Below are 19,718 nucleotides of genomic sequence, written 5' to 3'. Positions count from 1 at the left end.
ACATGTATATATATTATATATGTATATAGTTATATATATAGTATATTATTTAAATAACACTCTCGATATATATATGTATGTATGTAGAAGTTATTTATGTAAGCATATGGCATATATGTAAGTATGAGGTTGGCACAATAAATTTGTCATTTTAGGTACTCGGAGTACGTATCGAGGTTCAAGCTCGGTAAATTCTGCAACCATCAACTATAATTTCCAGTAAAAGTCATTTTCTTTACAAAAAAAAAAAAAAAAATGGGGCAACTATAACTATTATCGGACTACACTGAAAAAACAGACAAGGTTCTAAAATCAAGAACATTTGTCTTAAAAATTATGTTCTTAAAATCCATGAAATCATGATGAGTTTAAGACCAAAATCTTGATTTTAGAACTTGTTTTTTTCTATTATAAAATTAGAAAATCAACTTGTAATAGACATTGAGTAGAGACAATTAACAATCTTTGGTTTTCTCTTGTTGGGTTTTCTCATATATTGATATGCCAGCGGAGTTGAACTTTATAACATTATTACCATATATGATTATATATATTTTTGCATTTTTTTTTTTCATTCTTGGAACTTTACTTTAAAAGTTGTCTTGATTAGAATTTTGCAGTTTGTTTATTGGACGCTTCACCGGACAGCAAATTTTTTTAGATTGCTTGGTACACAGAGAGAAAAAAAAATCTAGATTGAAAAGTGGACTTAAAATACTTTATGTAAGATTGAAATCTTGATTCAAGAATGTTTTATTCTAGATTGAAAAGAAGATTCAAAATCTTGATTTAAGAACTTTTCAATTTTGAAAAATCTTGAAACAAGATTCTAAGTTGAAAAAAATCCTAAAACAAGATTTTGTTAATCAATAAGAAAATCTTCTTTTCAGATCGAAATGATATCAATTATAAGAATTTTGTTCTCATTGTATAAAAGCGTTACTAAAAGAAAACTTTAAACCTGTTTTATTGTTTGATTTATTTTCAACAATCAAAAGTTTAGAACGTTTGAAGTTGTTTTAAGATTTTGCCTTCTTGGTTCAATTTTGAGTTTGTTCTATTCTTCAAACAAGATTATAATCTTGACTTTCTAGATTTCTTTTTGTAGAATATCGATCTTGATTTAAGAGTAAACTTTCTTGATTCAAGATTTTATTCTTGTTTCTAGCACGTTTATTCTTTCGGTGTAGTTTGTTTTTGAATCCATCATTAAGGAGTTTTATACTCTGTTCATATCAGGTGCTGCATTTTGTAAAGAAAGAAAAAAAGGTGGTGCTGATTGTATGCATAATAAAAAAAAGTGTCTCTTTAAATTTTTGCTGTTTTCCTTATAGACTTCCTTACTGGTTTTTCTTTTACGACAATGATCTTTTGCCTTTTTTGTTTTCTTTCTACAGTTTTCACTTCGATGGCCTTTTAAAAACGCAGCTGCGTCATATCGATTGCCTGTATGCGATGTTGATGGCGACTCGGCTTAGACGCCCAGCTCGCGACTGGGCGTGGTTGTTGCCAATTGTCCAGTATTACTCCCAGCAGGCGGGGGGCGCCACCAAGCTGGGCATCCATTTGTTGAGAAGCGTGCGTATGGCGAATGTCACATCGTGGTTGGCAAAGCAGAACAGAAAGGACACCACAAATCCCTGGAGACTGACAAGCACCACCGATAGCAGCTGATAGAAGCGATCCAATTGGGTACCAGCATCGGGTCGATATGGCAGCAGAAAGTGTTGCAGACCAAACAATGGCACCAATATGATTGTTGCACGTACCGCTTTCCTTATCGCCAACGGCGCCGGTTGCGCTGACTGTGGATGCAATTTACGGACAATCACACGCAGCACATTGATAAGGAAGACTGCCAAATGGAAATGGAATGACATGGATTGGATTATGTTGCTATGTTGGTGACTCTTCATCGACTTAAACTTTCTGTTCTCTTCACTTACTGAAGCTGGCGAGGAGCGAGAGAGTGATGGGCACCGAAAAGATCCACAAGTAGAGACTGTCGTTGATCCAGCAACTGGTAATTAAGATTTATGAAAGTCACATTCAAACTTATGTCAGATTAATGCTTAATTATTGTATTATTGTTAAATATACCAAATTAATACTAAAAGTATAACAAATTTGCAAACAATAATTCAAAGTTACCATGCTAATTTAGTAATGTTAGTGACAAATATTTTACTTTTGCGAGTTTCACTTAATCAAAGTTAAAAACAAAACTTGATCTGCGTGCAAGTTTAAGAAATGCTGTCAATGAAAAAACAAGTAAGAAAGCTACAGTCGAGTGTGCTCGACTGTGAGATACCCGCTACCAATGTTGAATAAAAGCAATATATTTTGCGGTTTTAATGTCAAAATATACCAATTATACTACAAAAATACTAAAAATATATTTTGGGGCATTATTATTAAAATATACCAAATATACCAAAAATACTAAAAATATACCATATGTTATATTTGGTATATCGATATAGTACCGCATTGAAAATATACCATAGACTTCACAATATACCAGATTGTCGGATAAAGCAACTAAGAGCCCTAGCAAATAGGCGTGTTTGCCCATACAAAAGTATTTCTTTAATCACTTCGACAATTTTTATCTGATCGCAACCAAATTTTCAGGAATCATAACTACTATAGTAATTATTGTATACACCAAAATTCGCAACTCTAGCTTTAAAATTAGGCTTGTTATTTGAATTTTTTTTGATTTGCGGGGGTGGAAGTGGGCGTGGCAAAAATTTGAAACAAACTTGATCTGCATGCAAACATAACAAATGCTGTCGAAAAAAATTATAGCTCCATTTCTTATAGTCTCTGAGATCCAGTGTTTCATACGGACGGACGGACAGACGGACAGACGGACATGGCTAGATCGTCTCGACTCTTGACGCTGATCAAGAATATATATATACTTTATAGGGTCGGGGATGCCTCGTTCTACCTGTTACATACATTTCCTGCCGGCACAAAGTTATAATACCCTTCTACCCTATAGGTAGCGGGTATAAACATCAATACTCTTAGAAAGATTTAAAGTGTCTACCACTATTTAAAGCAAACAAAAAACATATTTAAGCTGAAACAGTAATAAAAGCATTATAAATTTTCGCAATAATATTTAACACCCTTTTCAAGTTGCTTAGAGTATAGCAGTTTTATATTCAAATATTTTTGAAATATATTTCAAGTTATCTAAACTTGAAATAAAAAGAGGAGTACAAAGTATTTTAATAGGAATCACCTACATGTTTGAAATATGTATCAAATAATAATAATAATAATAAATAAAGCAATTTGTGTCAATAAAAGTGAATTTGAACATATAATAATTTGTTATTTAAATAATTTCAATAATCTACATATTTGTATTTTCCAAGTTAAATAAAGTTCGAATTGAATAAATATCACAAAAATATTTCAATTAAATATTCTCAACAATGTTGTCAAGCTAAGTTTGAAGCAACAATTAAAAGCAAAAATAACAGCTGAATTTTGAATTTCGATATTAATTTGAGATTTGTTTTTGACAAGTTTTAATTGCACTCACTGTTGATTGTCGTTGGCGCTAAAGTGACGAGCGATGCCATAAGGAATGACAAAGAGCAAGGGAGACAACCAGCTGAGTATCTTGAACCAACGCATCACAATTGTATCTTTGACAAAGACCTGCAACAAGAAAGTTACAAAGAAGATGGAGGCGAGCAAAAATGAAACGAGATAGAAAGACAGATGAATGATAAGTGATAAATTATGAGAGAGAGAAAGGCAGCATTTGGCATTTTGAATATGAATTTGATGCGAAACATAAAATATGTTAAAATTATGTGGAGAAGCACAAAAAGTTAGACGAAGCTGAAATATAAATTTCGAGAAAGTTGTGTGTGTGTGGCAAGTTGCAGCTGCAGTTGCAGCTTGCTTGTGGCAAGTAAATCTAATCAGATATTCACAGCAGTTGTTCATGAAGTATGCAAACTTTCACAGCAATTACACCGATTTGCATGTGAATGTGAATGTGAATGCGAAGTGCTTGAAGCACAGTAACATATAACAGGAGACACACACACATTTCAGAGTCACATTCACACACACACACACAGACAGAGACACATACCACAACGAGCACCAAGTGGAGATGCAAACCCTCGCAGAACATCCAGAAATAGTTGACCAGCATAAAGTAGTGAACGACCAAGTGAAGAGCAATGCACCAGGGCTGCAAAAGAGCACACAACAATAACAAAGATACATTATGAATGAACACACATTTGTGAGTGTGATCGACCGCAAGATACCGCGCAGCTAATAAAAATATTTGAAAAATGCTGACGTACATTATTAAACAGTATTTTTTATAGTCTTATTAAAAAATATATAAATTAACAAAAGTTTTAGAACATCTTATTATTTACTATTGAACAATTAAATTTAAAAAAAAAATAATTATATAAATGAACAGCATTTTTTAAAAGATTTTATTATTTATTATTTATTATTTAACGATTATGATTATTTGACTTTTAATATATTATAAACCAATATTTACAGATTTCTTTATTGTTATTTTTTTATATTTTTAAGTTTATTAGAATTTGTTTAAAGAAATTTTGATTTTGCTATAATTAAATCAATTCTACTGTATTTTAAAATATCGCTTAGTTATTTTTATTAAAAAAAAAACTTCAAGAAAAACATAATAAAATAACATAAAGACCTATTTTTTGTACGCATTTTTACATTTTATTACTTTTTCCATTACATTAAATTTTATATTTATTTTGTACTGCATTGAATTGACCTTAAATAACAAATTTGCAAACTGTTTCTTTTTTATAATTATGTGCTAATTTTTTATTTGCTTTTTATTATTTTAAATTGTATATTTTAAGATAAAAAATAAATATAATAAACTTATTGAATTAAACTGTATTTTAATATAAAAACTTTGCAAACTGTTTATTCTTTTTATAATATTAGTTTTTATTTAAAGAATTGTTGTTTTCTTTTAATTTCGAACTTATAAACTTATTATAGTTTTATGTATAGATTTGTTTTGATATTTTTATAATTAATTTTAAGACAATTTAGCTGTAAGCAAACACTTTTAACTTTCAAAATCGGTCAGCTCTAGCTTTCAAAAGTTTTTAGACAGACAGACAGACAGACGGACGACTGCGAAAGTTAAACATGACATTATTGATTGGTAAGCAGGAAAAACAAAATAAACTTTGCATATCCTTTTGACTTTCCGATTAATAACACAATTGTTATACCCTGGGCTATAGTAAAAGTGACAATTGAGAGTGGCATTGAGTGTGAAGACTTACGGGATTCTCGGCAATGCGTTCGTAGTGCTCGACAACGAGACGATACCACAATATCCAGGCGATGCAAGTGCAGGCGAGGGAGGCAAAGAGATGCACATGGATGCGGATGCGAGTGCAGCGCAAGGATCTGTTGGATAAAACAAAGCGAATCATCATACTCAACTGCCAAACACGTATGCAGAGAGAATACAAGTAAGAAAGTTACAGTCGAGTGTGCTCGACTGTGAGATACCCGCTATCCATTTTTTAATAAAGGCGAAATATTGCGGTATTATTTTCAAAATATACCGAAAATACTCAAAAATACTAAAAATCTATCAAATGGTATGTTTGGTATATCGATATAGTACACCATTCAAAATATACCATAGACGGCACAATATACCAGATTGTCAGCCAAAGCAACTAAGAGCCCTCGTAAGTAGGCGTTTTTGCCCATAGAAAAGTATTTCTTTAATAACTTTTATCTGATCGCAAGCAAATTTTTAGGAATCGTAACTACTATAGTAATTATTGTATATACCAAAATTCGCAGCTTTAGCTTTAAAATTACGCTTGTTATTCGATTTTTTTGATTTGCGGGGGCGGAAGTGGGCGTGGCAAAAATTTGAAACAAACTTGATCTGCATGCAAATATAACAAATGCTGTCGAAAAAAAATTAGAGCTCCATTTCTTATAGTCTCTGAGATCTAGGTGTTCATACGGACAGACGGACAGACGGAGATGGCTAGATCGTCTCGACTCTTGACGCTGGTCAAGAATATATATACTTTATAGGGTCGGAGATGCCTCCTTCTGCCTGTTACATACATTTCCTGTCGGCACAAAGTTATAATACCCTTCTACCCTATGGAGTATACAAATCTTGATTTAAGATTTTTTTCAATCTTGAAAAGAACAATCTTGAATCAAGATTTTTAGCTTGAAATAATCTTCAATCAAGATTTTGTTGCTATATTTGCATTTTAATATGAAAAACATCTTATTTTCAGATTAAAATCATGAATCAAGACTGTTTTATTGTGCATTGAAAAAAAGATTGCCAAACTTGATTGACGAACTTTGTAATTTTCAAATATCTTGATGATTTGTACATTGTAAAATTCTTAAAACAAGCTTTTGTTAATCAATAATTGTTTTCAGTTTAAGAAAATCTTCTTTTCAGATCGAAATGATTTTAAATTCAAGAATTTTTTTTCTCGTTGTACTTTAAACCTGTTCTTAATTTTTGTTTTATTTGAAACAATCAAAATTTTATAACGTTTGATCTTGATTTAAGATTTTGCCTTCTTGGTTTAATTTTAAGATTTTTCCATTCTTGAAACAAGATTTGAATCTTGAATTTCAAGATTGGATAATCGAAATTTTTTTTGCAGATTTTCGATCTTGATTTAAGATTTTACTATTTCATCAAGATTTTATTATTGATCTTAGCACGTTTTTTTTTTTCAGTGTATGCATACTTTACGTACTTAAAGCCCAAGAATATGATGATCGATATGAGCAAAGCCAGCAAGGAGAGCGCATAACCCTTCAAATACAATTCGTTGACGAATTGGCGAAACTGTAAATCGAATCGTATAGAATAGAATATGTTATGAATTGCGAATTGCGAATGAATCGTTATCGTTTTGCTTATTTTATGTGCGTGTCTCACCTCCATGTCCTCGTAGTCGACACAGTTGGTGTAGTTCGACCAGATTTGATTGCTCTCTGGATGACGATACCACGAGCCATTCTCCAAACAACTGCAAATAGTTGATGATGTAATGCAAAAATTGTGTGGTTAATCAACTTATTAAGTGGTTCATTCATTCGCTTATTATTCATTCATTCATTCATACATTCATACATTCATATGAGCATTAAGAGACGAAATTTGATTACATTTAAACAGTCGAAGAGGTTAACAACACTTGTATCATAAACAAAATTGCCATGAAATTATAATTACTTATTACTAAGTTATAACATAGTTTGCAATTCAGCAAACAGCATTAAAAGCTAGTCAAATTAAATATGCTGAGGGTTATTATTGTTATTTTGCAAATTATTGTTGTCTATTACCAATTTAGCTGAAGAATATTTTAAAGACTTGTAAAAAAGCGAAGTCAAAGCTTTAAAGCTAATTAAATGAAATATACGTTCAAGGTTCAATAACTCAGTTCGCTATACAGAATTTAAAAGTACAAAATGATTATTGATTACAACTAAAATATTTATAACTTAGCAGTAGAATATTTTGAAGGCTGCAGCATATAAAAAAGTGCTTATCAAAAGCAAAATTAACTTTGCCTTAAGCTATTCAAATGATTTGTTTTGAGTAGTTTTCTAAAAAACTGAGTTAAGTGCTTAATGACAAATAAAATGTTGCAAAACTATTGTTAGTTTTACTTAAAAGTAAAATCTTTTAATTTGAGCAAAGAAACTCCTTTAAAGTCGTAAGATATAAAAATTGAATACAATTCGTTGCTTTAAATTATTAACTAAAACTTGGTAAATATGTTAAACTAAAATCAAATCAATATGAATATCATTTTTTTTACTTCTGGTTTAGCATATCTTTTTTTTGCCAAAATTTAGCTAAGTTTTTAAACCAAAACAAATTTAATTTTACAAGTATGATGACTAATAGGTAATGATTACGATTTAAGTTTAAAAACTTAGCTGAAACTTGGCATAAAAATATGTGCAAAAGTTTAACGAAATGTTGAATACAATTTGCAGGTATGTTAACTACACTGAGAGAAAAAAATTTAGATTCAAAAGTAGATTGCAAATCTTGAAGCAAGAACTTTTTGGTCTTAAAAAAAAAAATCTTAAATAAAGATATTGGGTTGAAAAAATTTTAAATAAAGATTTTTAAGTTGCAATTTTAAGATGAACAACTTAACATCTTGATTTAAGAATGTTTTGTTTGTAGATTGAAAAGAAGATTGATTAGAAAACTTTTAGATCTTAAAAAAAAAAATTGTTATTCTTGTTTTAATCTTGAATTTTTAGATTGGATGATCTAGTATTTATTTTTTAAAATTGTGATTTTGATTTAAGAATGAACCTTCTTGGTTTACCATAATTTTAACATCATGTACACCTTTCATTTTTTTTCTGTGTAGTTTTCCCTATTTATTTGTGCAGAAACCGAACCGGTTTTTCTTTGTGTTGTTTGTTGTTATTATTGAACTCACGTTTTGTGGGCCAAAAACTTGGTATTGAATCCCTCAACGAAGTCGGGACAAAATTGACTCAATACGGTGCCAGCTGGTGTGCGTGGCCAGCAGAGATAGCCATCAAAGTTGACGGGACAATAGAGGCGTTCGGTTTCGCTATTGTTGATGTTGATGTTGTTATTCGCATAGTTGTTGTTGGGGATTGAATGCTGATTTGTTGCCATTGTTGCGGTCTGTATCGTGGCATAAAGCTCACTCATGCTCGCCGACTGCTCATCGACATTCTGCATATCAATCGTGCCCTCATTGAGCATCGCCTGCTCCAAGTAGCGTGGCGCATGTGGCTGCAGCTCCCCATCATCGGACTCATCATTGGAGTCTGCAAAGAGAACAGAATGATGTGTGTTTGTGTGTGTGTGTGGGGATTGATTGGTGGGTGCTAACCTGTTGATGTCTGGTCTGTTGACGTCTCATTCTGATAGCGATAGACACACTCGGCATACAAATGCCGCAGAAATGTGCGTAGATTATCCTGCGGCTGTGCTGACATCCTCGCATCCAGACTTGTCGAGTTCAGTGCTGAAAACAGAGCGAAACTGAGCTGCGTGCTTGACTCTAGATAACTTAGTTATCAAAGCAAGTCAAAGAGTTGTTGCTTTGCTCTCCGTTGAAATGTCTATTTGTTTATACCCGCTAGCCATAAGATTAATTTAGTATATTTTGAACTCCATAGTATATTTCGAATGTATGTTAGTATATTATACCCGCTAACCATAAGGTTAATCTAGTATATTTTAAACTCTATGGTATATTTCGAATGTATGTTAGTTTATTATACCCGCTAACCATAAGGTTAATCTAGTATATTTTAAACTCTATGGTATATTTCGAATGTATGTTAGTTTATTCCGAATATAGTACTTTATCGATATACTAAATATATAGCCATTAGTATATTCAAGAATTTTTTCGAAAGTAGTACCCCATCGATATACCAGATATAGTATTTAATGTATTTTAGTATTTTTGCGGTATATTTATGGGTAGCTTAGGGTCGAAAGGTATTAAGTATTAGTACCGGTAGAAAGTATATCGATATACCAAAAATAGCCTTCGGTATATTTAAGTATTTTTGTGGTATATTTATGGTATGTTTTTAAAATATACATAGTTAACACGTTATATACCCATAAGGTAGAAATAGTGCGGTATTATAATAAAAATATTCCACATAATATACCAAAAAAATACTACTAAAATATACTAAATGTAACCACTAGTATATTCAAGAATTTTTTTTCGAAAGTAGTTCCTCATCGATATACCAGATATAGTATTTAATGTATTTTAGTATTTTTGCGGTATATTTATGGGTAGCTTAGGGTCGAAAGGTATTAAGTATTAGTACCGGTAGAAAGTATATCGATATACCAAAAATAGCCTTCGGTATATTTAAGTATTTTTGTGGTATATTTATGGTATGTTTTTAAAATATACATAGTTAACACGTTATATACCCATAAGGTAGAAATAGTGCGGTATTATAATAAAAATATTCCACATAATATACCAAAAAAATACTACTAAAATATACTAAATGTAACCACTAGTATATTCAAGAATTTTTTTTCGAAAGTAGTTCCTCATCGATATACCAGATATAGTATTTAATGTATTTTAGTATTTGTGCGGTATATTTATGGGTAGCTTAGGGTCGAAAGGTATTAAGTATTAGTACCGGTAGAAAGTATATCGATATACCAAAAATAGCCTTCGGTATATTTAAGTATTTTTGTGGTATATTTATGGTATGTTTTTAAAATATACATAGTTAACACGTTATATACCCATAAGGTAGAAATAGTGCGGTATTATAATAAAAATATACCACATAATATACCGACAAAATACTACTAAAATACTGAAGATCAGATTTGGTATATAGACGAGGTATTTTATTCGAAAGTACTTCATAGATATACTAAATATTACCGTTGGTATATTTTTGAATTTTTGCGGTATATAAATTCGGAATATTTTAAAATGAATGCCACACGGTTTTGCTTTACTTTAAATGGGTACCGGGTGTCTCACAGTCGAGCACACTCTATTGTAGGTTTCTTACTTGTTATAAGAATCAGATCCATTTTTTTAATTACAGATTTTCGTTCTCTCGATGCACATTTTAGAATATATTGTAGTAAAACTCTTAGCAGTAGGACCAAATCTTGATTTCAGAACTTTCCTGCAATGTTCACTTCGAAGCTTAAACAGTTGAAATTTTAATTCAAATATATATATTATAAATTCGTCTTCGCTCTCTTAATGCAATTTTAAGATTTCAATTCTTAGTATCAAGAAGAAGAAGGAAATCTTGATTTCACAACTTCAGAGCTTGTGTTCCACCCACATTACAAATCCCACGGAGCGACAACATAATTATCCGCATTCATATTCATATTCGTAATCGGATTCGCAGCAGAGTGAAGCGTTTGCTAGTTGTGGTTTATTTAGCGTTTGCAATTAATTTGCAGTCTGTAGCGAAGCGTTAACGCACTCAGCTCACATGTCTGTTGTCTGCTGTTGGCCATGGCCAACAAAGGTTGGCAATTTGTTGACCTGGGGATATTCGAGAGCAACAGAGAGAGAGAGAGAGAGAGAGAGTGCATCATCTGCATACGAAACTGATGTGTGTGGATTGCGTTGACAACAGATGGCAATAAATCAGTTTATTGTCTAATTAATGAGCGTTCATTGCAGGCGTTTGCCGTTGGGCATTCGACTTGTAATTAAATTGCAGCAGCCACTGTAACAGCGGCGGCTTAAATGCACAACAGCGCTCCTGTTTTCTGTTTTCTGTTTCCTGCCATCGATCGAGACACACACACACACACCTACACACTCGACACACATGCTTGACTGAGCTGCTGCACAAGTTTCTTGTCTAACTTTGTTATATTTTTAATCAAAACTCATTTCGCTTGATTGAGTTTTAACACTAACAATATCTCTCTCATTCTCTCTCTCTCTCGTTCTCACTCTCTCTCTCGCTTGCTGAGCCAATTTGGTTAATGCAAAAACACAGAAAAAAACGTAGAAATATGACAACCAAATGGGGAAATGGGAAAGCGAGCTGCAAGTCAGAGGCAACGTGACGTATGCTTAATTTATATTTTACCCGCTGTCAGATAGTTTGGGCATCATAGTTACCAAAAATAAAAACGCAAGCCCAGCATAAAAAAAGCAATGTTAAAAATACATGAGCTTACACGTATGCTACTTTTTTGGCATACCCTGTAGTCGAAGGCATAAGCGGGTATATACAATGACTTTATAATATACCAAAATATTATTATGAAGTAATGAAATAATATTTGATGTATACTGACTTTATTATTGTAGTCTGGAATATAGTTCTAAGCTGCAATTATAATAAATACATGAAAATAAAAGAAAAAATATATAGTATATTATATATGAATATACCAAATATGCCAAAATATATGAGCTAGTATTTTGTAAGCCTCAAGGTTAAGTTGCTTTGATTTTATTATTGTAAAAAAGTAAAAAAGATATAGTAAAATAAAAGAATAGAAGCAAAACAGTGCGGCATTAAATTTAAAATATACCAAATTAATATACCACAAAAATACTAAAAGTAAACCAAAGATTATAATTATATTGATATAGTACTACATTCAAAATAGATTTATAAACATTTTGGACATTTTATTTGAAGTAATTCAGCAGCGAAATTAATGTGAGTTAGTAACAAAATTTCCTAATTTCAAGCATTAAAAAAAAAACAGGGTATAATAGATTACAAACTAATTGCCTTCACTCCCATTTCCTGTAGTCGAAAATCGAGAGCAGAACTTTGAGCGAAAAAGTTGATAATCGCATCAAGTGTTTTTGGTAAATTTAGCAACTATAGTATGTTATGTTATAATCGCCTCTCTATGGAGATGTTTGGCATTAAAGCAGAAATTGGCTTTATAAATTAAATCGAAGATTTATGCTAAACCATTTCGAGTTTGAGTTGCAGATGTTGCAGATGTTGCCCAACGCGAGTAATTGCAAACCAACACAATAAATTACAAAAGAATCGCTTGCTTAGAAGTTCACTTTAATTGAAAAGAGACAATTGCAGTTGTGAAAGTCTAATGAATGCGAAGTGAGAAGTGAGAAGTGCAACAGGCAACTTAAGAAGTGCATAATTCACTTAGAAAGCCTTTTGTTGATGGCTTCAAGAAGTATGTGTGTGTGTGTATGTGTGTGTGTGTGTGTGTGTGTGTGTGTGTGTGTGTGTGTGTGTGTGTGTGTGTGGCCAGCTGCTTGGCAATTAGTTGGCCCATCAGTTGTCAGGGCGCAGCATTTTGTTATTAGTTGCATACAATTAATGTGCGCTAATTCAATTCACTCACATTACGCATACGTCACGTGCAACGCACAGTCACGTTCCACTTCCCCTCTCTCTCTCTCCCACTCTGTCTCTCTCTTTCTTGCTTTAGTGCGCTATTGAAATCTCATATTATCCTTGCATACAACCCCCGAGGAGCATTAGCTTTGACCAGCTGTTGTGAACCTCTTTTCTCGCTCTCTCTCTCTCTCTCTCTCTCTGGATGTGGAAACTAAAGCTAAAGCCAAAGCCAACTGTTGTAATTGCCATGTAGACAGTTTAAGCTACGCCCAACAACATGAAATACAAAACTTTATTGCTCTCTTATTATTACTATTTCTTTTTTTTTATGGTAGCAGTATTTTGAGCTTTGCATAGTTATAATAGCGCTCTGATTGCAGCTTTAGGGCTGCGAAATTTGCATGAAACTGCAAACGGGTTGCGTATTTATTTCCCTTGTTATACCCAATACCCATAGGGTAGAAGGGTATTATAACTTTGTGCCGGCAGGAAATGTATGTAACAGGTAGAAGGAGGCATCTCCGACCCTATAAAGTATATATATTCTTGATCAGTATCAATAGGCGAGACGATATAGCCATGTCCGTCTGTCCGTCTGTCCGTATGAAACACTGGATCTCAGAGACTATAAGAGATAAAGCTATAAATTTTTTTGACAGCATTTGTTATGTTTGCACGCAGATCAAGTTTGTTTCAAATTTTTGCCACGCCCACTTCCGCCTCCTCAAATCAAAAAAATCATAATAGCAAGCGTAATTTTAAAGTATTTTTTTTAGTATTTTCGGTATATTTTGAAAATAACACCGCAATATTTTGCCTTTATTAAAAATGGGTAGCGGGTATCTCACAGTCGAGCACACTCGACTGTAGCTTTCTTACTTGTTTGTTTTTGTTTTGTTTTTGACACTGGAATAGCCCAAAAGAGAATGCATGCACAGATATTGGTAGCTAAAATCAACACAAATATGTTACACAAAGGGCTTGATATGCAATTAAAATGGGCATCAACAGCATGATTTCAGTTTGGTTACAGAAATTAAAGTGCTTATTGTAAAATGATTGGATAGAGGGGCAAAATATTCAAAATGGATTTATGAACTTAATCGACTTAAGCAAAAATATTATTACAATTTAAAACAACTTCACTTGTAATAATACTAATTGTCTCAGTATTTTTATACTATATAGTATATTATATTTGGTATTTGTAGTTGGTAGTTTTAAGTAATTTAAAATGTATTTTTGTATTTGTTAAAAATATATTTGTAATTTGAAACAAAGTTACTTGTAATGCTTATTTGCCTCTTTTATGATGAGTTTCTTAGTATTATTATATACTGTGTATTTTGAGTATTTTTAAGTTAATTAAAAAGTTATTGCAATTGAAAATAAGTTAACGTTGCCTAGTATCGTAGATTTATAGCATACTAAGTACTTTTAAGTAATTAAAAATGTCTTTTTGGTTTTAATAAAATATTATTATAGTGTCCTTATTAATTTGCTTACTATTCCCTTTAGAAATGTCTTAGTATTATTTTTAGTAATTTTCGCTTTATAGTTTAAGTAATATATATTTGAAAACTTAAAAAGTAATTTCTTGACTAAATAACATAAATACAATTTAGTAATAATTTTGTTATTACATTTAATCATTATAAAGGAAAGATGACGAAATTGTGATTGCTTTTCAAATTAACCCAGAGGACGACAATTCAAGAGTTTATGGCGTGCAAAAATAATAAATTACAAGCCGTGAGTAATTTGACTAGAAGTCAGGGATAAACCAATATTCACTCAAGCACAAAAAAAAAAAAAAAAAAAATAGCATGAAGGAAATACCGAACGTAAATTGAAAAATCTGTTCGCATGGAAGACAGCATGTTTTCCATCGCAAAAAATTGCATGCCATAAATATCGATGAACCAAAAAATATGGTGTCAAATAATGGAAAACATAATTAAAATCAGCTGTCCCATTGGCTGGTTCCTTACTTTTTGTTGTCGTTGATGTTATTGTTGTTGGCTGAACAAGACGCGAAACAAAAACAAAACGTTGCGGTGCATAAATTAAATAGATATTGAAATTTATGTTTACAAAATGGAATGAAAAATTGCCGGCGGCAACACAAATGAATACGAAATCGAATACGAATTTTGGAATATGAGTGCGATGAATGAATGAATGTGAGAGCGAATGAATGAATGAATGAATGAATGCGAGTGTGAGTGCTGGAAATCGATATTATTGATAATGAAACGAGCAGAGAATAATTATATGTACACATGCTGAATACTCCAACTCGAGTATTCTTGATGAATTGTTACTGTTTGCACACACACACACACACACAGACACACGCAGACAATGTACACACACTAATAATGGAAGAGGCGGAGGTGTAGTGTGGGGACTGTATGTATGTCGCCTAGTTAATGTCAATGCGGTTAATGATGCTGCCAGCGCAAGTAGCTTCGACAGCGGAAATCGAAACACACACACGCATGCATACACACACACAACCAAACACACCCACACACATAGACACGACAGTGAAATTGGCAACACGATTTGCTCATGCAACAATTTTCGTTGCTCTTTTTTTGTGTTTTATTCATTTTTATACCAGTTACCCATTGGGGAAAAGAGCACTCTAACTTTGTGCCGACAGGAAATGTGTGTAGCAGGCAGAAGGATTTATCCTACATTATATATATATGTATATACTTTTGATCAGCGTCAACAGCTGAGACGATAGTCATGTCCGTCTGTCCGTCCATATGAACGTCTAGATTAGAGGTGGAGAACTATCGATGGCACTATCGGGACTATCGATGGTTGGCCACTATCGACACGCTCTCGATAACGGCACGCACTCTCGATAGTGGTCAATCGCTATCGTCGGTAGTGGTCGATATTTTTTCAAATTTCTTTGTATACCCGCTCCCTCCGTAGAGTCGGAGAGGGTCTTCAGAAAAGCAGGACAAATCATTATAGGCGTGCAAAATTATTGGTTTGAATAAATATATAAATATCAGTTAAGGTAAACCCAAAAAAAAACTTATATTATTTGAATAATAATTATATATTATTTTTAGATAAAGATTGGAGAACCAATTTCATACTCTCATACCTTAAACAAATATGGATTATTTTAAAAAATGATTAAATTATTTTCTTTTACTGCACTATCGACAACTATCGACGATAGATTTTTCCTGCTATCGTCGATAGTCGATAGCTTATGGAAACTATCAATAACTATCGATGGCGCAGACTATCGATAGTTCTCCACCTCTACTCTAGATCTCAGAGAAAAGTTCTCTAAATTTGGTTAGGATCAGATACAAATTTAGAAGTTACTTAAGAAATTTTATAGTTTGCCTACTGCAGTGGGGTCTTGGCTGCTTTAGCTAACAGTCTGGTATATTTTGCACTCTATGGTATATTTGTACTCAATGGTATATTTTGTACTCTATAGTATATTTTGTACTCTGTAATATATTTTGTACTCTATGGAATATTTAGAGTAGAGTTAGCTAACAGTCTGGTATATTTTGCACTCTATGGTATATTTGTACTCAATGGTATATTTGTACTCAATGGTATATTTGTAATCCATGGTATATTTTGTACTCTAAGGTATATTTAGATTGTAGTAGCCTATCAATATATAACTCTATATATGTATGCATATATGTTTTTTGTATTTTGTTGATATATTTTTTGGTATATTTGTATAATATTGTTTTATGGCAAATATGTAGCAAGCACACTCGGCTGTTTTTTTACTCTATGGTATATTTCGACTATCAATATACCAAATGTAACATTCGGTGTATGTATAGTATTTTTGCGGTATATTTTTTAGTATATTTTTGTAGAGTATGGTTTAATTACAAATGAGGAGCGAGTGTCTCTAAAGTATATTTTAAACGAAGTAATATATCAATATACCAAATATAGCACTTTGAGGAAAAACGGTATTTTTGCGGTATATGTTTAGTATATTTTTGTGGAGTATGGTTTAATTTCAAATGAGGAGCGAGTGTCTCTAAAGTATATTTTGAACGAAGCAAATATATCAATATACCAAATATAGCACTTTGGGGGAAATCGGTATTGTGGTATATTTTTAGTATATTTGTACAATATGGAATGGGTAGCGGATATCTCACAGTCGATTACACTCGACTGTAGCTTTCATTCTAGTTTTTTTGCTTTGTTTTTTTTAAGCAATTATAATAATAAATGAGTTTGGTTATTGCAAATGTTGTCCACTCGATTTGCTTGTCGCTTGTATCTGTGTGTGTGTGTGTGTATTTCTATGGGTCACTCAATGCAATTATGTTTTTGTTCCATGTGTATGTGTGTGTGTGTGTGTGTGTATGAGCACATTTTGCGGCTCATTGCCACTGGGCGAGAGGAAGAGGAAGAGGAATAGGCAGAGCGATTGTGGACCACATCAGCCAGGCATCAGCCAGCACAATGGAGCTCTGAAAGCATTTTGCTACTGTCGCCCATAAATTGGTAAATTTTATGAAACATGGATGGAATTGTGGCTGCGACGGGCCTTTGATCCTTTCGTTTCGTTTGATGGCAAGCAACTTATATGAGTGCCGTTAGCATATAAACCTAAGACTGGAAAGCAGAAAAACAGAAAAAAAAAACAAAACAACGACAAATTGTAAGGGAAATTCATGCCGCTCCCCCGTTGACTTCGATAAGCTTCATTTAAATGGCTGCATAGTATAAAAAGTGATTTTGCATTTCATAAATTTTACGCAATTTATGATTGAAAAAGTCTAACAAACAGCAGAAACACAATTTCAAGCTTTCACTCATCAAAAGGAGCTCGATTTTTGCAGTCAAGTATTTTTTTCTTATATCTAAGAAATTGTTTAAGTTTTCAACTCATTTGGATAGATGATACTAAAGTATACGTAATATATAATTACTTACTTTTTTAAAAAAGTTAAATATAATTAAAATTGCCTGTCAAGGCATTATTAATTCCAATTTATAATTTGAAAACAAATTTAATTACACTTTGAAATTCGTTTCGTATTTGATGAATATTCACTAACCTTAAAAAAAAATTCAGTTCAGTTGTTACACTTAATTTATTAACTTTTTCATGTTTTAATTAATTTGTATTTTGCTATATTTAGTTGCTGAAATAATCACACAATTTATATTTATGAAATTAATAAAATGCTTTTGCAGTTTGAAATATTTAAATTTCCTTCACAGCGGTTTTAATGATTTGAAAATTTGCCATAGTTCCATAGTACACAAAGTTCGTCACTTATCCGCCGGATTTGGCAGTTTGTTTTAGCTGATTACCTGCTAGTCTGGCACTTTTTTTTTTTTGCTCTCTACTTTTCTTTTTTTGGTTTTGTTTTACTTTTTGCCCAACTTGATGCTGTGCATAATTTGCGGCTAATCAAAGTTAGTTGGTGAACAAATAAGAGCAAGAAACAAAAAAAAAACAAAACAATCGCGTAAATGAAGAACACAAATATTGTTTTTTTTTTTTGAGTTATGTTGTTTACACGATTCGCTCATCATTATCAAATTTTTTGGTTTTAGCATTTCAAATAATACAAATGATCTACACATCATTCACCGAGCACAAATAAACAACATCTTCAATTTTGCCAATGTCGACAATTAGTTATAACTAACTAAATCGAAATTCGGCTCATTAGAATTACTTACAAATTGAATTTGTTGTTCTTGCTGCCTGGCTGGAGTGTTTAATTAACGCTGATACCGAGATGCCGATGGCTGCTTAATATTTATTTATACAAAAATTTTCGAAAAATTTATCTGGCGCCAAAAACATATCACAAATCCCGCGATAATTCGACGACTGTTCGGCGGCAACGCGCGTTGGCAAATGAACCGAAATGATACAAAATACTTGTACTCGATGTCCATCACATCGCACATCGCACATTCGCCAAGACCATCCACCCACCAAAAAACCACCCATCAAGTACTACCACTCTATGCACTATGCTGTACTCTATTCTATATATTATATATATATGTATAACTCAACTCTCAAGCTCTCATGTTCTATTGTTTTGCGAACTGTGCGAAAGTCTGGCAAAAACAGTTGTTCGACTGCTTTGTCGACTGCTTGAGACGACGCTCGTCTCTATGTGTGGAACGTAAGTGGAATGCGTTTGAGTGTGCGAGTGGAACACAAGTAGCAACAAGTTGCACGCAAAATATGGGTTCAACATTGTAAATATGACACTGCACGGCGTCATTGTTGTGACTCACATTCGTATGTGTGTGTGTGTGTGTGTGTGTGTGTGTGTGTGCTTTACTCTGTGTTTGTGTTTCTATTGGTGTGGGTGCTGAGATGGTGTGGATGATTGCTTGCAACAGTGGCATGTACTTTTACAAGTATTTTCTCGCTGAATACCCTGTGTGTAACGCCACAAAATTGACCAGCTTAGTTGTAATTTCTCAACTACTTTAATATTCATGAAAAGTTAAATTGTTATAAAATTGTTTAAGGCAATTTTGTTGTAAAATAAATACAAAATATTATTAAAATTTCACCATAATTCGATTATTTGATTTAAATTAATTTTTTTTACTCATTTTTATGTGTAGTATATAGTATATTTTGAATGTGAGAGTACATAAATATACCTAAAATACTAGTAAAAATTATATTTTTAATATGCCAGTATATAAATATACCAGCTATACTAGAATATAGTATGTTTTGAATGTAACAGTATATAGTGTAGTGGTATATTGTGTAGTGT

General features: G+C 32.4%; 1 protein-coding gene across 1 annotated transcript; it reads right to left on the bottom strand.

Moving 5' to 3' along the window:
* Nucleotides 1–945: 945 nt before the first annotated feature.
* Nucleotides 946–18,663, bottom strand: LOC132795805 (calcitonin gene-related peptide type 1 receptor). The gene is given in 11 exon segments (XM_060806707.1): nt 946–1,543; nt 1,545–1,855; nt 1,947–2,020; nt 3,563–3,681; nt 4,127–4,228; nt 5,340–5,466; nt 6,813–6,904; nt 6,998–7,088; nt 8,529–8,889; nt 8,955–9,089; nt 18,649–18,663. Coding segments are annotated over 10 exon segments (1,452 nt in total). The 5' UTR covers nt 9,061–9,089; nt 18,649–18,663; the 3' UTR covers nt 946–1,474.
* Between the last annotated feature and the right edge of the window lie 1,055 nt (nt 18,664–19,718).

Source organism: Drosophila nasuta, chromosome X, assembly GCF_023558535.2.
Source record: "Drosophila nasuta strain 15112-1781.00 chromosome X, ASM2355853v1, whole genome shotgun sequence".
Lineage (NCBI taxonomy): Eukaryota > Metazoa > Arthropoda > Insecta > Diptera > Drosophilidae > Drosophila > Drosophila nasuta.
Note: the sequence above shows the minus strand (reverse complement) of the source record. Positions and strands in the feature narration are given on the sequence as shown.